The sequence below is a fragment of the Bos grunniens genome, chromosome 17 (assembly GCF_055505025.1).
Source record: "Bos grunniens cultivar Pamir isolate PY7600 chromosome 17, Bosgru_T2T1.0, whole genome shotgun sequence".
In the NCBI taxonomy this organism is placed as follows: Eukaryota; Metazoa; Chordata; class Mammalia; order Artiodactyla; family Bovidae; genus Bos; species Bos grunniens.
In genome coordinates, this window is record NC_141181.1 from 58,558,110 (window position 1) to 58,582,592 (window position 24,483).

Genomic DNA, 24,483 nt, shown 5'->3' on the forward strand with positions numbered 1-24,483 from the left:
CATAAGATTTGGAGGGATGGACCTCCTTTCCCACCCAACTCTGCTCTGACGTCCAGAGCACAACACCCAATACAAGCTTGTTCAGCGCTCTGAGTCCTCAGAGCTAAAATGGTTGGTTTGGGAACAAACTAATGAGAATAAGGCTCAAGACTCCTGCTGGAGCTTCGGGGAAGCAGGGGCTCTTTGCTGAGGTTGTGAAGCTGGTAGAACACAAGCACAGAGCTTCGGGGTGCCCTCTTCCCAACACATGGGATCTGACAGCCTGAAAATCAAAGCATCTCAAAGGAAAACAGAACCGAGGGATGCAAAGACATGATTCTAATGTCCCTGGAGCCCCTGAATCCAGCTGTACCTGAAGCCCATGCTCTTACATGAACCAAATAGAGTCCTTTTATTCAAGACATAGCTGACTTGGTTTACCAATGATTCCAACCAAAAGGTTCTGCCTGATGATGCTTGTGTGGCTGGCTTCCTAATGCTGACCTGAGAGGCACCAGGTGTCACTACTGATATTTATATTTTAAATACCCATCATCCTCTGGGGTCCGGGAACACCCTTCTTGAATCAGCCCATGCACCTGGTATCATTCAGCCTATAGTGAAGGCTGCAGTGGGCACTGTAGATGCCACACCGAGATCCCTTCTGATCCCTCTTACCAGTTCTCAGTGCCGTCTTGCATCTTAGTGTGTTCTGTGGCACCTGACACTTTCAGAGGCTTGGGGCCTCCTGAGTGGAGTGCTTGAGAGTCCCTCCCACCTCCCGCATGAGCCCATGGCTGGGAGCACAGAAACCTCAGGGTTGGACCAATTCTGAGATGCAGCTCATGCTCCAGAGCTGCCCGTGGGACCAAGCTGAGCTGGGACTTCTCTGAAAGTCGCCCTCTTATTGGGCTGCATCTCCTCCCTCTCCCATTTCGTTTCACCCATTCCCTTACTGGTTTCTCCTGGGAGCACTTCCTTAATAAATCATGTGCAACTCAGTGGGATCCACTCTGGGGAAAAACTGCCATCAGAGAACCACCCCGTGCACAAAACATCTCTTCAAAGTTGTCCTAAAACAGGTCCACCTGGCTTCAAGAGGAAAATGGAGACTCAAAACCCAGAAGTAACTTTTATCAACACATCATATTTATTGGCAGACTGCAACTTAAGGGGACGTTAAATACACCAAAGGCGGCTCTGTTTGGCCCAGAGCAAACATACTAAGATTCCAGGACTGACTTTACATTTCCTATTTCCAACCCCAGGTCTTGGCAGCTTCGAAGTCTTCCCATGCCTCTCACATGCTCCCCTTAGGGAGATAATGAACCTATGACATCCAGGTCCAAAGCTTTTTTTTTTTTTCTTTTTCATCTCGTATTTATTACGCTCAAGATCTTTTACATTAGGAGAGCCATTTCCAAGGACTCCGTGGAACTTCAGCCAGTGAATCATAAAATATTAAGAGCAGGACTCTCCCACCTGACACTCAATTAACCCTGCCTCTAACAAATGAGTTTGCAGAGCCGAGGTGGATAAAAGACAGTGGCATTGTTCTTCTTTCCAATGGTGACTCTTGGCTGCTTTTCTCATGTTAGGGAAAATATGCAGCTTGATGTCTGGAAACCTCTGCCCCTGGCCACTGTTTCTCTGCCTTGAGCAGAAGTTAAATCCTCCCACCCCAAAAGGAAACCTCCAGAATGTGACTTCAGGGTGGGATACATAAATAAAATCGAAACTAAATCATCCCACCTGCCCCCCCTCCCCAAATGTCCCCCGCATGTGACAGTCTTTATAGTGTCTGAGACATGGCTCATTATTTGCAGAACGTTCAATATTTTTTTTTGGTGGCATGAGTGTAATTGACAAAATGGTTGGGGGTATTCATCTGTAATCTACATTGCTGGTTTCCCTGGTTCCCACAGATAATGCACTAGGCTTTGTCACCCTGGAGATGGCTACGGGGAGGTAAAGTGACTTCCCAAAGCCATGTGGAGTCTGAAATCAAAATTCCAGGCCTGACTCCCAGCAGACTGCTCTGTCTGCTCCATCACACGCTGGCACATTAGTAAGTCTTCTTCAGTGGCATTTTCTCATGCTTCTTTGATGGCATCTGCAGGCAGGATGATCCTTCTGATAAAAATCAGCTGTAGAAGCTCCTGGTGTGTCCCTTCAGTTCTTCCTCAAGGTGGCCAGGTGGGGGGCGGGGGAGAGGGGGAAGGGGGCAGAGCAGCCAAATCCCCCTGGCCCTACTTCCCCTTCCGACTTGATTATCCAGGCAAGTGGGATTGTTAACATCACGGCCATTGCCATAGTAACAGAGCCTGAAAGATGCCACGCTGCCCTGGAAGGGATGTCTTGCTGGGTACCAGCAAAGAGCCAGGGATGTCAGGCAAAGGAAAGGTCCTGACTTGATAGCACAAAAGGGGTGAATGCCCTGAATCTCTTGGGGATGGGATGGGCATGAGAATCCTGGCTGAGGGTGAGGTGGCAGTAAGGCTCCCACCATTTCTCTCGGGGCTTTCTTGCTAATCTGCTCAGTAGCCACCCAGAATGCTCTCTCTCTAATGCTGTTGGCACTGACCTGTGGTACTGAGGTTGACAGTGAGAGAATAGCGCTGGGAGGGTGGGTAGGCCAGGCAAGATTCCAGTGGCTTCCAAGGGGCCACTTGTGCCTTCTCCTCCCAGATTTCAGAGCAGAGAGGGTCTCGTGGGTGGAGAGCTTGTGTTACAGAGATTAGGAGCTCTGGTAGAGACATTCCAGGAAACATGGATCGCTGCTGTGCTCTCTGCCAGCATACTGGCTTGTGGAAAAAAAATCCGTAACAAGGATCTTGCCTTTTGCTCTGAAGGCTACTAGAGGAGAAGGCAATGGCCACAGGAGCTGTTGACAAGCCTGAGATTTAAATGAGGGACAGGACAAAAGGAGAAGAGAAATAAATACGGGAGGGGACACCCAGTAACACCCGCATCTGGACCAGGGGCGGCCTTTCTATTTTTTCATTTTCAGGTCACGTCCCATGGCATGTGGGATCTCAGTGCCCTGAGCAGAGATCAAACCCAGGCCCCCACACTGGGGACACAGAGTCTTAGCCACTGCCTCCGGGGAGGTCTCTGGAACCGGCCTTTCTTGATGTGCCATGTGCTGTGCTCGATCAGCCGCGTCTGACTCTGCGACCCTGTGGACTGTAGCCCTTCAGGCTCCTCCGTCCATCGGATTTCCCAGGCAAGAATACTGGAGGGGGTTGCCATTTCCTCCTCCAGGGGATCTTCCCAACTCAGGGATCGAACCCATGTCTCTTACATTGGCAGATGGGTTATTTACCACTGTGCCACTTGGAAGATACCCAATCACAACTGAGCATCCTGGCAGGAATCCAGCTAAACAGCAACTTTAAGGACCAAAATTTCCTGTGAACCCAGTCACGACTAGATTTTCAGAGCTGGCATTCACTATTAGCATCCTCAACCCAGTCCAAATGAAACACACTACATACTTGAGTCACCGATGACGTCAGAATCACCTCCTGTGCGTTGAAAAAAAAAAAAAAAAACATGACTGAGGGGCCTCATGCCCGCAGTGTCTGAGCAGCACATCAGTGTGTGGGTAAGAGGCAGGCTCCAAAGCCAGACAGGCCGGGGCTGCAAGCTTGGTCCATCACTGCTCGCCGGGTGACCTGGGAATGTTTCCACATGGAGCTCTGAGCTCAGTTTCTTCATCTGTGACACAGAGGAGACAACAGTACCTCCACCTTGGGGCGGTGTGAGTGTTATAGGAGGTCATCTGGGCCGAAAGTTCGAGACCCTGCCTGGCTCACTCTGAGGGTTCTGATACACGAAGTTCCCGTAGGTATAAGGTGGGGCCCAGCATTTGCATTTGAAAAATACTTCACAGTGATTCTCATCTGCAGACCTGGGGCCCTGGTGGGGAGGCGGCATTGAAAGGCCTCTCTCCGGTTTGCAGCATCAGGTGTCAGGTCACCACGGGTTATGATCACCAACAGGTAGAATCTGGTCCATTATCAGTTCTTTGACTCGGAGGGAGGAGGGAGACTGACCTCGGTGGAGACCAAGTGTGAGTGAGAAGGCGTCCCCATGTGGAGGCAAACAAGAGAGGAAGGTGAGGGCGGGGGTGGGGTGGGGGACAGGTGGCTGGATGGAGAGAGGCAGGAGGGAGGGCAGTCGGGCCCGAGGGCTGTTTTCAAGGAAGCTCTCAGAGGTGGTCCTGACACCGATGACCCTCCATCATCTCCCTGGTGTGCCTGCGAGCCCCGGGGCCACAGTCTTCAGCCCTAGTACACCTGGAAGTGTGCCGAAGTGGCCCCGTCCTTCCAGCAGCGCAGGGTATCCACGGCAACTGAGCGGCAGAGCGGGCAGGTGCGCTCACGGTCCAGCCAGAGGCAGAGGCACTCCTCACAGAACACGTGCTGCGGGGGACAGCAATTAGAACCACTGGGGTCGCCTCCCCCAGCATCCACCCCATGCCCGCCTCGGTCCTAGGAGCTGAGACCCAGCAGTGAACAAGACAGACGATTTCTGCTCTGCATAGTCAAGGGATGTTCCTGGAGGCGGGGTGATGCTTGTGTTGAAGTCTGAAGGATGTTTAGGGGTTAACTGGGGGAAGAGAAGGGGTGGGGCTAGAGCATTCCAGGCTGAAGGGAACAGCTGTGCAAACCTCCTGAGATGGGAAAGTGTTTGAGAATCTCGAGATGCTCTAAGTGGCTACAGGGTGTAGGGTAGTGGGGGGGAGGAGGTGAGGAGGCCATGCAGAGTCTTGAAGGCTGTGCCCAGATTCTCACCAAGGTCTGAAGTGCAGGATCCAGGGGTCAGCAGGCCCAGCAGCTCCACAGGGCAGTGACTGCTGCTGCTGTAACCCCACTGCCCAGCCCCGGCCTGCACTCTGACAAATGAATGCCTTCCCATGCAGGTTAGGTGGAAGATTCTAGAGATACCAGCATGATGAAGACCTGGTCCCTGGCCTCCAGGAGCTCATGGTCTCCTTCTCAGAGAATCAGACAGGACAGAATCCAGTGCCAAATTAAGAGATTCAAAGCACATAGGACCCCAGGGGCAGGGCTGGAGGAGTTCATGACCTAGGACTGCCTCCCACATCTAGAGAAACAAAGGCGTGTCTACAGAGGGAGGGGGCAGAGGGGTCCTTCCAGGCTGGGATGTGTAGCATCAGGTCAGTTTGTGGTTGGTGGGGGATCACAGGCGGGGCTGGATGGTTAACCCTTCCCTGGCTATGTATCCTGGAGTGTGGACTTGGGAGAGATCCTGCCCTCAGGAGGTGCTCTATCCATCTTATCTGTCCCACCCACCCATCCATCCATCTCTCCAACCATCCCATTCCTTCTATCCAGCCATTGTTTACTGAGTCAGTACTGTGGTTACACTACTAAGACAACATGGTCACCACTCCCAAGTGGCTTACAATCTGGCAAAGAGGAGACAGACCTGACCTAACCAGTCGCCCAATTAGCCATCTAGCTGACAACTGGGATAGATGCTCTTAAGGAAAAACATATGATCTGGAGGCTGCATAGCTAGGGGTGCTGACTAGTCTGGGGAAACAGAATCAGGGAAGCCTTTAATGAGGATGTAACACGTGACTCATTCATCCATTTGCTCATTCATTCGGTGCATTTAGGAATTACTGAGGCCCTTTTCCCTGTGGAAGGCATCTTTGTCCTTGTCCTTCTAAGCCCAGCTCACAGGAGCAGAGCAAGACTGAGGCGTGTACTGGGCCTGGCCAGGTATGTGGGCTTCAGCAGCACTGGATGTGGCCACTGCTCCTAGCTCTGGGATGGCGGTGTCTTGTCCAACCCCTCCCACCAATTCTAATCCAGGGATGGGGACACATACTGGTACCAGGAGAAGAATGGGAGAGAGACACACAGACTAAGGCTTGGAGAGACTGCCATCAAGGAAGAAGAAAAACTTTCACCTTGACATCATGTTCAAATAATCACTGCTACCGAGAAGGAAATACAGATGGCTCTGAGGCATATGAGAAGATGCTCATCTGCTCTCATAATTAGACAAATGCAAGTGAAAACTGCACCAAGAGAGCGTTTGTCACCTGTCAGATTGGCGAGGCTCGGGAAAGGCTTGATAATGTGGTGTGTTGGTGAGGGCGGTGAAGCAAGAGGGCACGTCACACTCCTCACTGGGAGCGCAAACAGATGCACTCCTTTACGGAAGGCGACTGAGCAGTATCTGTCAGACTGCATACCCTCTGACCCAGGAATTCCACTACTAGGAGTGTATCCTACTAAGAGCTTGCACACGTGTGAAACGGAATACGTGCCAGTGAGAGCTAGTGTTTATGGAACCCTGACCATGTGTAGTTCTAGACGCAGCACCTGAATCAACTCATTTAATCAACACAATGAGGCCAGGTAGGTGCTACAGATCTCCCTATCCCTGATCCCTCCTGACAACCATACTTGTGGTAACAAAAGACTATGAACCACTAAAGGCCTGTCAATGGGAGGATGGTTGAACAAAGATGGTCAATCCATAAAATGGGATGTTATGCAAATAAGGAGCAATCTCTTCAGGCAGAGTTTCAAATCAAAAAGAAATGATGCAGAATGGGCCATGAGTTAGGTCTTTTTGGAAATGATATGTTCATGGTGTGTGTTGTGTATTTAAACTTTTCAGAGCATCTCTGGAAAGATATAAAGGGAACTGGCAACAATGGTTGCCTGTGTGGGTATTTAGGGGCCTAGGGAGCTAGGGATAAGTGAAGGAGCCCTGTCATCACTTCCCTTTTTGTATCTTTAGAATATCTTTTTAATGAACTTTTTACTTTGAAATAATCTTGTACTGTTCTGCGCTTAGTCGCTCAGTCGTGTCCAACTCTTTGTGACCCCCATGGACTGCAGCACAGCAGGTGCCTCTGTTTGGGGATTCTCTAGGCATGAATAATGGAGTGGGTTGCAATGCCTCCCTTCAGGGGATCTTCCCAACCCAGGGATCAAACCCACGTCTCCTGCATTGCAATTCTTTACTGACTGAGCCACCAGGGAAGCCCCAAAATACTGGAGTGGGTAGCCTATCCGTTATCCAGGGGGTCTTTCAAAACAGGGTCTCCTGCGTTGCAGGTGGTAGCTGAGCTACCAGGGAAGTCTGCAAAGGTAGTACGGAAAGTTCCTGGACACCCCTCCCCCAGTTTCAGTCTCCCCAGTACCATCCTCTTGCATCACCATAGTCGATTTGTCAAAGCCAAGAAAGAAACCCACACAGAGGCATGACCATGGACTAAACTCTAGCCTCTCTTCGGATTTTACGACACTGGTTTTTCTCTCCTGTCCTCTCTCTGTATCAGGTCCCACATTGCATTTAATCATCATGACTTCTTCATCTCCTTTTTGAATGTTTGAGTCACACAAATTTATTCTCAATTTTAAAAATAAATACAATTAAAAATTAAAAATGAACCTCTTAAACATCCTCAAACAGCAAAAACAAAAAAATTTTGTTGGTGCCATAAAAGGCCCCCACCTCTTGTACTCCTACCCCTGGGTGGTGGGGGCAAGGGGACAGGGGGAGAGCCGTCTGCTCTCCCATTCCTTCCAGTCTGCAGGCTATGCCTCCCCCAAAGCCTTCTCAACCTCCAACTCATCGCGTTCTGGCCCGGTCCCCTGGGATGCTGCATGAATCTCTCTTACACAGCACTTATCACTGCCTGCCTTGTTTCATAGTTATTTATGTATGTGTCTGTTTCCCCAGGGTGACTGTGTGCTTCTAGAGAAGGGGACAGGGTCTGTGTGCCCCCTGCCTCCCCTGCCCGGTATCTGATAGGATGCTTTAACTCATACACATTTGCTGAATTGACATCTTAGTCCGCCCCCATGTCAGGAAGGTGCGGGGGAGGGGGAAGGGTTGGGGGAGGAGGAGAAGGTGCGGGGGAGGGGGAAGGGTTGGGGGAGGAGGAGAAGGGGTAAGTTTAGGCAGCTAAAAGTAACTGACCAGAACTATGAGTTGGTGACCCACAACTAATAATGAAAACAAGTGGTAGTAATAATTATAATGATACTAATAACTGTAATAGTATAAAGTTTTAGGGCTGAATATTTCAAATTTAGCTCTTCCCAGGGATGATTTCATTTGATAAGAATAGCTCTTATGATTAAATGAAGTAGGCACTATTATGATATCTGTTTTATAAATGAAAACAACCAAGGTTTGGGGAGATGGACTGAGCCACTTGGGGTCCACACACCCGCTAAGATTCACGTGCAGAACATTCTGACACTGTACCATACCAAAATGTGCATTTTCTACATTTTACTGATGAAACCAAGGCTTGGAGTGGTGAAGTAACCTGCCCCAGGGTAGCCAGCTGGGAAAGGCAGAACTGAGTTTTATACTTGGGTCTGACAGACTCCAGGCTTCACCACACTTTTGCCAGAAACCCAGCCCAGCGCCCCGAGGCTTGGCAGGGGACAGGCACCTGGGACTCCTGCATGGGGCAGGGCCCTGTGGTCCCGTGGCGCCCATCTCCAGCGGTCCCGCCCGGCCCTGCTCACCTGGCACATGAGGACCAGAGGCTCCCGGAACTCAGCCTGGCAGATGGCACAGATGTCACCAGCTTCTGTGCACTGCTGCCCCGTGGCCCGGACTCCGTAATTCTGCTTGACAGAAGGGAGGGAGAAAGACACAAACACAGCTGTGGCCCCTTGCTGGATAGGCACCCTCGGAAGCACAGTGTGGTCTGTTCCCAGCTCCTGGTTCCTATGAGCTCGGTGAGGCCCATCAGAAGCCAACTCACCTGAGAGGTGCAGAGAAGCTTCAGGGCCTTCCTGACTCCGCCCACACGGCCACAGATGTCGAAGGACTGAAAGGAGAGTGAGTGGATGGCTACAAACTATCCAAGGATGGTTCAGGATCTTTCTCATCATGGGCCTCATCTTTGAACATCTGCAGGGTACATCCTCCCATTTAAAACTCCCCATTCCCAACAGTTTTACTTGGCTTTTGTCTTGCTACCCATCAGCAGTCTCCTCTGCCAGTGGGGCCAGGATGGCGAATATATGGCATGCCTACTGCCTCTTCCCCCGCCATAAGCCCAGGGCAGGCATTGCTAATCAATCACTCTTCTTCTGAGCCAGGCTGTGATCATCCTTCTCCATCTAGCACTCCTGTCAGCCACAGCCAGCAGATCAGAATTGGCAGGCAAGACAAGCCCCAGTGGTTGACTCTACATGGACTGCCTGGCTAGTCCTGCTTTAAAGAAAGGGAACACATGATTCTTCCAGGATTCTCTAAAGCCAGAAATAGATGCGGAAAAAGAAAGAGGAGGATGTGTTTATTGTCAGGAGTGGGGAATCTGACTCTGCACTAATGATGAAAAGAGGAGTGGTCTATACTGATTTGCAGAGTTGAGGGTGTGCAATTTAAGAGGAACAGAAAACAAATTCCATGGCTGTGCTGTTGGTGGGTTGAGATCTCCAGACTCTGGAGGCAGCCTGCCTGGGTTTGATGCTTGTTCTGTGATCTCCAGCTGAGTGACGCTGGACAAGTTACTTCTCTCTGGACCTCAGTACACTTCCCATAATATTGACATGATAATGGAATGTATCTGGAAGGGTTGTTATGAAGACAATGAGAAAGGATGGCATATAGTGAGTTTTATGGGCAAGAAATTAGGATGGCTGTACCCATAAATGCAGGAAAATACTGACATATGGTATAATGTGGAGGAACCTCAGAAATGACCCTAAACTGAAAGAAGCCAGACACTAAAGATCACAGAGTGTATGATTCCATTTACATGAAAACGCCCAGAAAAGGTAAATCCAGAGAGTCTTCAGAAAGAAGACCTGTGGTGGCCAGTGGCTGATGGAAGAATGAGGAGTGATGCTTCCCAAGTTGCTGCTGCTGTTGTTTAGTTGCTAAGTCATGCTCAGCTCTTCGTGACTTCATGGGCTGTGATCCACCAGGTTCCTCTGTCCAAGGGATTTCCCAGACAAGAATACTGGAGAAGATTGCCATTTCCTTCTCCAGGGGACCTTCCCAAGCCAGGGATTGAACCTGTGTCTCCTGCACTGGCAGGAAGGTTCTTTTCTACTGAGCCACCTTTCTTTGTGGACATTTCTTTGTGAAATGTTCTGGAACTAGACTCTAAATGCCACTGAACTGTTCACTATAAAATGATAAAATAATTTTGTATTGTGTGAATTTTGCTTTTCAGTTAAACAGAAAGAGATGAGGGTGTTTATCCAGGTTCCTCACTTGCCCCCCCCCCACCTGCCAGGTTCAGCTGGTGAATGGGTCGTCCTTAGGCCAGCCCTCTAGCCCCCAGGCCACCTCACCTTGCACAGGCTGTAGAGGACGATCAGGACCCCTCCCAGGAAGTAGCTGTTGGAGGAATCATCACCCATGATGTATTTATACCACAGCTGGATGGGGACGAGGGATCGGAACAGCTGGCTCACCTCCTCGATGACCAGATAGAACTTTCCCTGCAACCACACAGAAAGCATCAATTATTATCAGCAGTAAAGACCCAAAGGACCCAGCTGAGGGGCCCTCTAGCCCAGGGAGTAATGACATTCCAGGTCACAGCCAGCCCATTAATCAGTTCTGGAAAGCACTCAGGCCTGCTCCTAATGGGCCTGCGATGTGGCCAGGGAGACAAGGCCCCTGCCCGCTGCCCTCGCCCGCTGCCCACCAGCCCAGGAGATCAACGCTCTGAGGATCACCTTTCAGGGAGGCAGAAACTGGACACCTTTGGTAGAAGGTTGGAGTGGGGGTCACTCCCTGGTGCCTGCTGTGGCTTTGAGGGCTCCAAGCCGATCATGGGGCAATAGTCACGGGCCCTGCACACAGATCACGCTCATCTCTAGGGGGCTGGCCCCAGCTTCGTGGGTGACTGCCCTCAGTGGCAGGGGCAGGATGGACCACAGGATGCAGAGAAGGATAGGCAGAGAAGAGGAGAGGAAAAGATGGCCCAGCTCCCCTGCCTACTGTCTCCAAGGAGGCAGGATCATATGTGGGGAAAGAACATGGACTCAGGGCTGGGGTCTCAGGCTGGGGGGACTCAGAACCTCAACTTGCTACATGTCCACGAGCCTCACTGTCATCACCTACAGAATGGGAATTGCACCTGCTACCTTCTGGGTGGCTCTGAAGATTAAAGGAAATAACAGGAAAAGTATCTAGGGTTCTCCTTCTCTTCCTCTCCCAGCTTTTATTCAAGTCCCTCAGCTTTCTGGGGCCTGCGCTATAAAATGGACATGAAAATAACCTACCCTGCCGTGTTCAATGAAGTTAAACAGAAACTTCTTTAGGACCCAGCACTCCACTCCCAGGTGTGTACCCAGGGGAAAGGAAAATATATGTCCATTCACAGGTAAACGTTCATGGCAGCTTTATTCATAATATCCCCAAACTGGAAACAGCCCAAACGTCCATTCATGGAAGAATGGATAAACAAATTATGGTATATTTATTCAATAGGGTATTACTCAGCAATAAAAAAGGAACAAATGTTTGTGATACACAACAGCCTGGATGAGTCTCACACATTCTAGCCAATCAAAGGAGACAGACACAAAAGAGTACATATTGTGACATTGTGAGTTACATGAAGATCTAGAATAGGCCATGGTAAACTGCAAAGATGGAAACAAGATCAGTGGTTGCCTGGGGCGAGATGGGGGAGGACGGACTGTAAGCGGGCATCAGGGAACTTGGGGGAATGAAAGAAATTTCAGATTGTCTATATAAAATTTTATATTGTGTACAGTGATGGGGTGGTGGTTATTCGTGTGCGTACATTTGCTAAAACTCACTGAAATGTGTGCTTCAAATCTATGTGTTTTGTTGTACAGATATACAATGTTCTACACCTCAATAAAGCCGACTGAAAGAAACAAACAGAAACAAACAGCCCTGCCCCAGGCATGCACAGCCTTAAAAATATGAACAGGGACTTCGCTGGTGGTCCAGTGGCTAAGACCCTGCATTCCCAATGCAGGGGGCCCTGGTCTGATACCTGGTCAGGGAACTATTAGTAGATCCCACATGTCGCAACTAAGAGTTCTCAACTAAAGATTCCTCAGGCCACAGTGAAGACCAAAGATCCCAACTAAGACCCCGTGCAGCCAAATAAATAAATACATAAATATGTGTTTTTTAAAAAGTGAAAAATTTTTGTTCTAGCAATTCTACTTCTAGGAATTTATCCTAATAAATCAGGGATTTGGGTTAATAGATATGTCAGTAGGAATGGCTACTGCAGCATTCATTGTAACAGAGCAAAAAAAAAAAAAACAGGTGACAAAGTAAATGTGTACAAAGAGGGTCTGGTTATGATACAGATCAATAATGCAAAGCCATACAGCCAGCCAAGCACCATCCTGAAAACGAGCAACTTCGCAGTGAAGAAATCCAGCACATATTGCCTTGCTGTTGCTGTTAAGTTGCTTCAGTCGTGTCTGACTCTGTGCAACCCCATTGACGGCAGCCCACCAGGCTCCCCCATCCCTGGGATTCTCCAGGCAAGAACACTGGACTGGGTTGCCATTTCCTTTTCCAATGCATGAAAGTGAAAAGTGAAAGTGAAGTCACTCAGTCGTGTCTGACTCTCAGCGATCCCATGGACATATTGCCTTAACCAAGGTTAATTAAGGTTAACATCCCCAGTAATAAATCACTGAAGCCTAAACCCCTGATACGATGCACTGAGAAGAACACAGTATCACTCCTGTGTATTCTGGTCAAAAACTTAGAACCTCGATTGAATCAGGAGAAAACAAGAGACAAACCCAAACTGAGGAACATTCTACAAAATAACTATCCAGCATTCTTCAAAAGCATGACATTCACGAAAGACCAAGAAAAGACCAAGGAATTGTTAGATTGGAGAAGGTAAGTGAAAGTTGCTCAGTCATGTCCGACTCTTTGCAACCCCATGGACCGTAGCCTGCCAGGCTCCTCTGTCCATGGAATTCTTCAAGAGTGAGTAGCCATTCCCTTCTCCAGGGCATCTTACTGACTCAGGGACTGAATCTGGGTCTCCTGCATTGCAGGCAGATTCTTTACCATCTAAGCCAAGACTAGGGAGACATGACTAATGCAATGTGGAATCTTAGATTTGGTCCTTAGATCAGGAAAAAGACGTCTGTGGGACAATGAGCAAAATGTGACAAGGTCTGCAGTTTAGCTACTAGTAAGGGAATTGATCTTAATTTCTTGGCTTTGCTAACTGAACTATGATTATATTAAATGTAACATTAGGGGAAGCTAGGCAACGGGTACATGGGAACTCTGCACTATTTTTGCAACTTTGCTCTGAGTTGAAAATTATTCCAAAATAAAAAATTAAAAAAGAAATAATCCTGGCAAAAGATATCTATTGATTCAGGGAAATGCTCATATTATAGTTCCAAGTGGAAAAGCCACAGAATGCAGAAACTACTCATTTTCGTTGTGGTTTTCTGTCTTTTCCAATTTTTTCAGTACTGAACATATGATGTGTTTAAATTAGAGGGAGAAAAAGGTTATAAAAACATGTTGTGTATCCACACATGGATGATGTAAGAGGCTATGGATAGAGACTTTATATCCATGTTGCTATATTCTGTCTTGATGGCCTGGGTACAGGTCACTCGCAAGGGGACCCCTTGAAGTGGATGTACCCACATCTGCTAAGGACCAAGGACGGGCATCCAGTCATCCGTTCACTCCCATGTCTGACCTTGCAGAATCAGAACCTCACTCCAGACCTGCTGAAGCCCAGAACCATCAGTAATTTAACAAGGTTCCCAGGTAACGGGTGTGCTCTCTTTCAATGGATAAGTGGAAGAAGGACGGTGCGGTAACGTGGGGACTAGGAGGGAAGAAAGGTGTTGCAGAAGCCCAGGGGTGATGGAAAAGGTGGTCAGTCTTTGGCTATCTTGCTGGGAAGCCTCCTGTTCTGTCCACCTGGCCCCATGGTGGGTGAGGATATGACCACCTCATGAAAGGTCCTATGTCCCTGTGTCTCTGGGAAGCCCTGCCTGCTCCTCTGACTGGCTCTGGGGGACAGACCCTCCTGTCCCCTCTCAGGCTGATCTTGCACCACCAGTCCGGCTCGGTGGGTCAGAGTGCAGCCTCAGGAGCCACACAGCCTGGACTCAGATCCTACTGCCAGCTACCTTGCCATTTCTGTTCCCTTGTCATTGTCTTTGGATCCCCCAGTTCTCAGGCCCCACTGGCTGAGAGCTGGTCCCCTGGCCCAGACCCCACACTTCCCACTGGCCTAATGAGTGAATCCAGAACAAAGGTCAGCGACCTTTCTCTTCTGCCACGGGCCAGATAGTGACTACTCTGGCTTTGAGGTCACACAGCCTCTGTCACCCTATACCCCTCAGCTACTGACAACAGACAGACAAATAGGCAAGGCTGCAAAATTTTACCTACCAAAACAGGTGTCGGGGCATATTTCAATGCAGTTTGTGGTTTACTGACCCCTGATCTACACATCAGAAGCTAGATAAGTCAAGTCTGGGGGCTCCCAACATATCCCCAGATTTCAGGGCAGACTCAGGGAACAGCTTTTGGGCCCTTCTTTCAGGTGCTTTGCTATGAAGGCCAAGCTCCTTCTCTGCAGATGGATGTCTGGTCCCATACTCTTTGCCGAGCTAACACTTGAATATCTTCTGTGTCTCAGCTAGCTGTCACCTACTATGAGGACTCTTCCCCAACTACTTAATTAGGTGCTCTTGTTACACCCTTTAAATCACTCTTTTAGATCACCTCTCACAATATTTAAAAAATTATCTCTCTCTTCCTCTGGACTGTAAGCCCCATCAGCATGAAGATAATTTGGCTCCTGGTCATATCACCAGCACGCAGCACAAAGTAGGTGCTTACTTAAGAGCTAGACACTTTGGAAGCACAAGATTTCCACCCTTATTACTCAGGTCAATGTCTAGAGTTTGCTGATGGAGAAACAGAATTGGAACATGGAAGAGAGTATTTGTCTTTATAAGCAAGCCCTGATGTCACAGAAAATAAAATAAAGGGAGAGAGAGCGCTAAAGGTAGCAATTAGCTGCTGGCGGGGTAGGGGGAGGCACTTGGAGAAGGAGATAGAACCACCAGGGAGAACTGGGCATATCCCAGTGAAACCATCTCTCTCTAATTAAGCAGTTTTATAATTCCAGGTTGCTTAAGCGTGTTATTTCTGACGACCACCAAATGGAATGTGTGGTTTCTCCAGGGTGTCAGAGAACAAGGAAAGCGATCAGATTATGAGCCGTCTGGCCTCCCTGTCACCCGTGAAGGGGGAACAGTAGCAATTGCTGCAGAACTTGGGCGTGGAGAGTTTGCTGCTGGGATTCTGATAAAGGGGGCAGTAACAGTCGAGATGGAGAAGGCAGATTCAGTTCTGACTTTCTTACTGCTTGGAGGAGGGAGGGAAGGACCACACGTGAACTGGGAAGCTAGGAAACAAGAGAGAGCTGACTCTGGAAGGGAGTCAGAAGTGAAGGCAAGTGGGATACCGAGAAGCCAAAGGAAGGAACAGAGAAAGAGCACTCTGGAGAAACACACCTAGGAAGGGTGATGTGAAGGATTACAGGGATGAAGAGGAAGGGGACAGAGACCTAAGTAGAGAGTTGTTAGCAGCATAAATGTACAAAGACATAAACACTAGACAGACACGGAAAGACGATTTTTTTCTGCATCAAAATTAATAATGAATATTTATGAGACCTTACCTGTTTATGAATTTCTTTCATACACATTTTTCTCATCTACAGAAGTAGGACAGCACAGTGGTTAAGGGCATGCAATTTGGGGCTCCAGGGTCAAATATGCTGCCTACTAAATTGGTTGACTTAGGGCAATAATTAAACTTCTCTGAGCCTCAGTTTACTCATCTGTAAGTGGGCTTGAAAACAAACACACATAGTAGAAAACAACCCCCGCCCCCAAAAAAGGGCCCCAATATGTAGGTTTCCAATTTCTCTGGTGTAAATACTCCCACCAGGCCAATTTCAAGGTACCTAGGGTTTAAGGACTATTGGAAAATTTCCTGAAAATGTAACCATCCACTCTCACAAGCCCGTGCAAGTTGGCTCCAATACACCAGTGATTGGGAGGACTGAGTGAGCATATGAACCTAAAATACAGGTACCCAGAAAGGGCCCAGTGCATGATGAGGGCCAGGAGAGAACCTCATGATGACCTGGGGATGCGGGCACTATTACTGTCACCTTCTTTCAGAGATGGGGCACCCCAGGTTCAAAGAAATAGGACTGAAGTAGAATGAGGCGGAGGTGCTATCTGGGATGCCCAGGCCCCATGAGCCCTGGTAGCTGTCCGGGCCTCCCCATCGCTTGCCTTTCTTCCTCCAGCACCACATTATGAAAAACCCAAAGGGAGACTACATGCAGAGGCCATGTGCAGAGGGAGAGGCTCTGAGCAAGACTACATGGAGGAGAAGCAAGGAACCCAGACAACAGGGAGAACTGAGGCAGCAAATATAGGACTCTGGGCAATTCATCCCACCCGTGTCAGCTGAGCCATTAGACCCATGAGTGAAAAAGTCATCTGAGATGGTCCAGACTCACTGTACATCACATGAAGACCAGCTGTGCTCAGTGTGTCCTGGCTGAACTCCTGACCCACAGAATCATAGGAAATAATGAAATGGTGGTTGTTTGAGGCCAAAAGAAAGAAAAAAAAAGAAAGAACAACAACTAAAGTACTCATCTAAGGATACTCAGCCAGTGCTGTGGATTGAATGTGTCCCCACAAAATTCTTACTCTGAAGCCCTTACCCTCAGTATGGTGGTATCCGGAGAAAGGGGCCTTTTGAGAGGTAATTAGGTTATGAGGATGGAGCCCTTCAGGAGGATGAAGGGCTTCATGAGGATGGAGACCTCACTAATGGGATTAGTGTCCTTATAATGGCACCCCACTCCAGTACTCTTGCCTGGAAAATCCCATGGACGGAGGAGCCTGGTGGGCTGCAGTCCATGGGGTTGCTAAGAGTCAGATAAATTGGTCACATGGGGCAGGAGTGGGTGGGGTGCCACAGCTGACAGCCGCAACAGGACCACAGATAGAGGGAGAGGTGCTTCCGCCATAGAGAGGGGAGTGGCAGGAAAAGGAGGCCAGAAAGCTTCTCTGAGTTTAAGTTAGAACAGGGCCAAAGGGAGTCCTCATTGCAGAGCCCTCCTTTAATGTGGGGAAAATAAACAGTAACTGTGTCCAGACTCTTGGTGCTTGCCCTCATTTGCTTCTGTTGCCCTGGACTGCTAGTTAGCTCTGGGTTGCCTCAAGGGACAGGGCCACGCTTCCTGCTCCAAAATGGGTGGGCTGGGCCAGTGCAAAGGGCTGAAAACAAAGACTTGTTTTCTTGGGAAGGTATCCTGTGGGTCTGTTATGATTGCTGGCTGCACCAGGGGAACAGCAGCTGAAAGAGCCCTTCAGAACAAAACAGCCACAACATTGACCTCTGAAGTGCTGTGCCCATCGGCTAAGGGGCAGGAGGGCCAGCTCAGACTTCAGAAAGCTTAAGGGTGGGGAAAGAGCTTGGTAACTGCCTTCAGAACAGCCTGGCCTGAGGTGTTGAGGGGACTGGGACTAGAAGAAGGCTAGAGAGAAATGTAGGGGGTGGGGAAAGGGGAGAGACACAGGAGGGGAAATAGGGGATGTGCCCAAAAGAAGAGCGGGGAGGAATGACAGAGTTAGAGGTCAGGAGAAAAAGGGCACCCAGGAATGACAGACCAGCACAGAGGAGGCCAAGGAGGAGAAAGTAATTCCATTATTAAGCACATATCATGGGCGAAGAATTGTACATCAAATGCTCCCTTGGTAGGGTAGCTATGACCCAGTTCCATTTCTCGGATGACAAATCTCAACAAACGCAAGGGAGGCAAGAAAAAAGCATGGGAGACTAAGCTAATGAGATATGTACAAGAGGGAAGAGACAAGAAACTAGCAGCAAAAGAGAAGATCAAGGGCCAGCTCAGTTTGGTGATGAAAGTTTCTCTGGGAACACTTAGTACCTGCATCTGGCCCCGAATTCTGACAACCCTAGGAGATGGACACTGTTCTTACCAGTCCCAGTTAGCAGGCGAGGAAACAGAGGCTCTGAGGGGTTCCCATGTGCTAGACAGCGGTAGAGCCAGGTTTAAACCCAGTCTGACTTCCCATCTTGTGCTTTGTGCTCTAAGAGGAGACTCTAAGTTAAGAAGTTAAGAGTGAGATGAGAGGGGAGAGAGAAAGAAAAGATACAAGGTGTGTGGGAGGGTAGAAAACCAAAGAGTGAGGATGAGATTCAGATAAGAGGTCCTTTGAAAGAACTTCTATTCTTAGCTGTCTGACAGTCTAGGGAACAGAGTCTCTGAGTGGGGGGTAAGGGACCTGTAGGGGTTCTGACCAGAATAGAGAATGAAATAGATTTTTGGGTGCTGGAAGCGTTTCATATCTCTGCCACCCAATACAGTAGCCCGTCACCATGTGTGGCTATTGAGCACTTTAAATGTGGCTAAATCTGTACTGAGATGTACTGAAAGTATGAAATACACAGGAAATTTCAAAGTCTTAGAAAAACAACAAAAAAGTAAAATATCTCATTAAATTTTTTAATATTGATTACATGTTTAAATGATACTTTGCACATACTGGGTTAAATATATTATTAGAACTGATGTCACTTATTCCTTTTTGCTTGCTTAATGTGACTACTTGGAAATTGGAAATTGCTTATGTGACTTCTACTATATTTCTGTTGGAGAGCACTGGTGATATCTTGAAACATATGGATATACATATACATATTTTACATATGGATACATACATATGTAAAAACTCATCGAGCGTGTACACTTATAATTAGGCTGCTTTACAATATGTAAGTTATGCCTCAATAAATAAAAAAAGAAATAAGAGTGAGCCAGGTTGGATATAGAGGATGGGAGCGCGACGGGTGGGGGGTGGGGGGCGGGGTCCGAAGGGGCGGGGCCAGAGGCAGGCGGCCGCACGTTACCCGGCAACAAGCGCTGCCGGTGACGTCATCGGTGGCGGCGGAGGCCATCAATCCCCTTCCCGGTGGCGCGGGCGAGTGGGGCCGCCTGTCTCCTCCTCCCCCGGGCCCGGATGAGATCACCGCAACGGGCAGCCGGCTGTCCCCGTGCTCCCAACAAATCGACTCCACGGCAAGCGCCGGCATCTCATGATCTCATGGCCCCGCGGGACGGCGCCGGGCGATGAGGTCACAGCCCCGCGCCCCTGGCTGCCCAGGTCTGCGCGCCGGCTCTTTGCCAGGGTCTCTGGGCACCCTGCCATCAGTACCAAGCAAGCCCCTCAGCTCCTGGCTCTTAAGCCTTCGGGGACAAAGGAGGTGGCTGTTTCAGAAGGGCAAAGCTACCTTTTCCACTCTTGCTGCACCTTTTCCTGCCCACTTATTTGAACCTGTCACCACTGAGGCCACATGTCTAGCAGGGAGAGACTGCAGCAGCTCCCCAGAACTTGAGGTCAGGAGCAGTGCAAGGCGACTTGCACGCGTGATTTCACAGCCGTTAAACGAAAGAACTTCTATTCTTAGATGTCTGACAGGGAACTGACGCTCAGAGGGGTAAGGGACACCTGCCCCTGGTTACCCAGCTAGGAAAGGGTTGCAGCAAGGACTCTTTAACCCTTTGGCTCTCTCTAGCTGCACCCCAGGGAGAAGGCAATGGCACCCCACTCCAGGACTCTTCCCTGGAAAATCCCATGGACGGAGGAGCCTGGAAGGCTGCAGTCTATGGGGTCGCTGAGGGTCGGACACTACTGAGCGACTTCACTTTCACTTTTCACTTTCATGCATTGGAAAAGGAAATGGCAACCCACTCCAGTGTTCTTGCCTGGAGAATCCCAGGGACGGGGGAGCCTGGTGGGCTGCTGTCTATGGGGTCACACAGAGTCAGACACAACTGAAGTGACTTAGCAGCAGCAGCTGCACCCCAAACATCCACTTTTTTATCCTAGTTCCTCCTTGCTCTGGTGGAAACAATGATCATGGCCGCACTGCTGGGTGCCCACCATGCACTGGGTACTTTATATTAAAAGTCACAGTTCCACATGCCAAACCCATGGAAAAGGTATTAAGAGTATATGGGCTAGTTTGTGGATAAGAGTCAGAAGGCTCAGAGGGGTGAAATGACTTGTGGCAGAGCCAGGATTTGATTCTACAGCCCAGACTTTGTATTACTCTACACTACCTTCTGCAACAAAAGGGGATGCTTTCCTGTTAACTGTAGACAATATACCCTCTCACCTGTCTCCTTCCCCCTTAGGTCAGCCATCAAAGGCAGTCAAAGACAGCCTAGTGAGAGCGCCTCTTGGAGGGTGGCTCAACTCCCTTGCCAGCAGCAGATTTTCCATCACTTACTGCTCATCATTTGCTCTCCAGCAGCATCCACTGCCTAGGATGACAGGGAGGGAGGGAGATGACATTTTCTGAGTGGCTGTGCTAAGCCAGGCACTGAGTCACTGCCATTACCAAGAGCAGAGCTGTGAGGGGGTCATTACCAGCTCCATTCTGCAGATGAGAAAACTGAATTTATTTTAACTACAATCAGATGGCAAGGCAGTACCAGCTTCAGCTCCAATATCATTTCCACACAGAAAGTCCTTCCCATCTTCCTAAAAGAATCCTCCATAACTTCTGTGTTATTTTCTTCTTAGTGCTTATGGCAGTTTGAAGCTTTAAGTTTGTGTTTAACGGTGCTCTTCCCAACTCAATGAAAGCACTTACCCTTTTGATTCATTCACCGTTGTATTCCCATACCTATGCAGTGCCTGTCATACAACAGATACACAAGAAATGTTTTTAGGGTGAATGCAAAGAATTGTTGGCTTAGGCTGGTGGGCAGTCCTGATATTCAAACTCAGGCTCATTTGGGCTTAAGCTTGGGCTTATATTTACTTTCTAAGAAGTCCAAGCCTCTTGGTACACATAACTTTATTCACAGCAAAACCGTTCTGGTGCTCACTCTGCTGCTGCTGCTGCTGCTGCTGCTAAGTCGCATCAGTCGTGTCCGACTCTGTGCGACCCCATAGATGGAAGCCCACCAGACTCCCATCCCTGGGATTCTCCAGCAAGAACACTGGAGTGGGGTGCCACTGCCTTCTCCGGTGCTCACTCAGAGCCTACTAATTCTAAGTATGCTCACAGAACTGACAAGTTTGATGTTCTGATTTCCCAACTAGCAGAGCCCTTGCTTGGTAACAGACAGAGGGCAGGAGGAGGAACTTGATAAGAAATTAGGTGTGGAAGGGAGGAAGTTATACATGTTTATGCCTGCTCTAGTCTTTTGTTTTTATATAATTTTATTTATTTAGTGTTTTTGTGCTGGGTCTTTGCTGCTGCACATGGGCTTTCTCTAGTTGTGGAGATGGGGTTCCTCATTGCGAGGCTTCTCACATTGCAGAGCATGGGCTCGAGGGTGCACAGGCTTCAGTAGTTGCAATGTGTGGGCTTACTTGCCTCACAGCATGTGGGATCTTAGTTGTCTGACCAGGGATAAAACCTGTGTCCTTTGCATTGCAAGGAGGATTCTTAAGCACTGGACCATGAGGGAAATCCCCTCCTCCTGGCTTTAATAATAGCTCAGCAAGGAAGGAGACATTAAAACTACAGAAAAGCAGACTCAAGGAAAATGAGGTAGTAGTAACCACAAAACTCTGGTTTCTCATGCACAAAGGGAGGAAGGGAGAGGGATAGAATCTAGGAGATGGGCACAGGGAGTTTCTAAGCCATGAGTTAATTTTCTACTTTTTAAGCTGGGTACATGAGTCTTTGTTGTTTACAAACATACAGAACACATAGTTTCCTGCTGCAATAAGGAAATACTATGCACTATATTCGTTCACTGAATGGAAGATATATTTTAAGTGAGATGCATATACGTACTATTATTGAAGAGATCTGTAATACTGCTCTTCTCAGCCACCTTAAGCTGCACACATTCCTGTATCTTAAAGGTGAGTAAGGGGACTTCCCTAGTGGTCCAGTAGGCAGGACTCTGCGCTTCCAATGCAGGGGGCCTGGATTCGATCCCTGGTTGGGGAACTAAGATCCCACAAGCTGCGCGGCACAACCAAAAAATTAAAAATAAATAAATATATAAACATGGATAAGATGAAGGCCATTCACAGAAGTTTGTTTCCCATGGAGAAAATGAATGTTTTTTACGCGTTAATGTTTCTTACAAGTTAGACGAACAAAAGTTTTTGCAGAGATTGTTCCCTCAATGTATGGAGCTTGTTCTCTCAATGTAAGGAAACGGCATCCCACTCCAGTATTCTTGCCTGGGAAATCCAAGGGACAGAGGAGCCTGGCAGGCTACAGTCCATGGGGGTCACAAAAGTCTGACACAACTTAGTGACTAAACCACCATGGAGCTTGTACCCAGGACTTGGAGTAGCTAGAGAAATGTTTGGAAAAACCTACAAACCTATGTTTTCCAAAGTTTAACTGAAAGCTGTGTGAAACTGTTCAAAGCCCAAGTAAGAGCGAAAGCTTTCAGCGTGCAGGGAAAGACTTGTTTCCCATTTACTAAACGTATGTCTCTCACAAACTGGATCAAAGGAAAAAACCAAATTGGGAAAGGAGTACATCAAGGCTGTATATTGTCACCCTCCTTATTTAACTTATATGAAGAGTACCTCATGCGAAATGCCGGGCTGGATGAGACACAAGCTGGAATCAAGATTGCTGGAAGAAATATCAGTAACCTCAGATATGCAGATGACATGAACCCTTATGGCAGAAACCAAAGAAGCACTAAAGAGCCTCTTGATTCAAGTGAAAGAGGAGAGCGAAAAAGCTGGCTTAAAACTTAACATTCAAAAAACTAAGATCATGGCATCTGGTCCCATCACTTCATGGCAAATAGATGGGGAAAGAATGGAAAAAATGACAGACTTTATTTTTTTGGGCTCCAAAATCACTGCAGATGGTGACTGCAGCCATGAAATTCAAAGATGCTTGCTCCTTGGAAGAAAAGCTATGACAAACCTCGATAGCATATTAAAAAGCAGAGACATTACTTTGCCAACAAAGGTCTGTCTAATCAAAGCTATGGTTTTTCCAGTAGTCATGTATGGATGTGAGAGTTGGACCATAAAGAAAGCTGAGTGCCAAAGAGTTGATGCTTTTGAACTGTGGTGTTGGAGAAGACTCTTGAGAGTCCCTTGGACAGCAAGGAGATCCAACCAGTCCATCCTAAAGGAAATCAGTCCTGAATATTCATTGGAAGGACTGATGCTGAAGCTCCAATACTTTGGCCAACTGATGTGAAGAACTGACTCACTGGAAAAGACCATGATGCTTGGAAAGACTGAAGGCAGGAGGAGAAGGGGATGACAGAGGATGAGATGGTTAGATGGCATCACTGACTTGATGGACATGAGTTTGAGCAAGCTCTGGGAGTTGGTGATAGACAGGGAAGCCTGGCGTGCTGCAGTCCATGAGGTCACAATAAGTCAGACATGACTGAGCAACTGAACTGATATATATGCTTATGTGTGTGTGTATATATATATACCTCATGTGTTATCTTAAAAATGCCACAGGCAGAACATTTGTTTGCCTAGTGATTGACTGTAACACCACCAAGAGGCAGGGGGCAAATCAGTAACCCCAGTTTCCTAGAAGGTACAAAATAAACCCAAGCTTTATGCTCAAATGAACCTGGGTTTGAATATCAGCACTGCCCACTAGCCTGAACCACCGAATCTTGGGAGAAACTGAGGCTCAGGGTCAGAGAAGTTCATCATTTTGCCTAAGATCACAGAGCTGATAAGTGGCAGAGGGGGCACTGGAATCCAGGTCTGTCTGATGTCAACATGAATGTGCTCACCCACCACGACATCCTGCCTTCTGATAACTAGACACCTGTCATTAAAGAGCAGAGCTGGTGAAAACACCTGTCACCCACACCCTCCCACCTCCAATTTCCTACACTGGTCCTCTCTCTTCGGGTTTCCACGCCAATGGCTAGGATCGGCCTCTGTGACACAGAGTTCTTGGGGCTGGCCTGAGGCCCCAGAGAGTCTCTCAGCTGTGAGGAGAAACCTGCCCCTCAACAGCAGCAGTCAGGCGTCTAGCTTCACTGGCTGTGGTTCCCTTGATTTAAAAACCTCCACCCTTGGGCTTCCCAGGTGGCTCAGTGGTAAAGAATTCACCTGCCAATGCAGGGGACATAGGGTCCACCCCTGGGTCAGGAAGATCCCACATGCCACGGGGCATCTCAGCCTGTGCACCACAACTGCTGCCCTGTGCTCTAGAGCCCAGGAGCCACAACTACTGAACCTACGTGCCACAACTCCCGAAGCCCGTACGCCTAGAGCCTGTGCTCTGCGACCAGAAGCCACAGTAACGAGAAGTCCGCACACCACAATGAAGAGTGGCCCCTGCTCTCCACAACTAGAGAAAAACCTGTGCAGCAACGAAGACCTAGCACAGCCAAAAATAAAATAAATTATAAAAATAAAAAATAAAAGCCTCTGC

At 48.5% G+C, this 24,483-nt stretch overlaps 1 protein-coding gene across 6 annotated transcripts in view; it reads right to left on the minus strand.

Annotated features, from left to right (window-relative positions):
* Window positions 1-1,331: 1,331 nt before the first annotated feature.
* RNFT2 (ring finger protein, transmembrane 2) overlaps window positions 1,332-24,483 on the minus strand; it is a 61,987-nt gene continuing 38,835 nt past the window's right edge. For all 6 annotated transcript variants that reach the window (XM_086348039.1, XM_086348042.1, XM_086348040.1 and 3 more), the window contains 4 exons: window positions 10,302-10,451; window positions 8,759-8,824; window positions 8,517-8,618; window positions 1,332-4,406 (listed from right to left, as the gene is read on the minus strand). In XM_086348039.1, coding sequence (XP_086204165.1) covers window positions 4,272-4,406; window positions 8,517-8,618; window positions 8,759-8,824; window positions 10,302-10,451 — 453 coding nt within the window. In that variant the 3' untranslated portion in view covers window positions 1,332-4,271. The remainder of the gene's footprint in view (window positions 4,407-8,516; window positions 8,619-8,758; window positions 8,825-10,301; window positions 10,452-24,483) is intronic.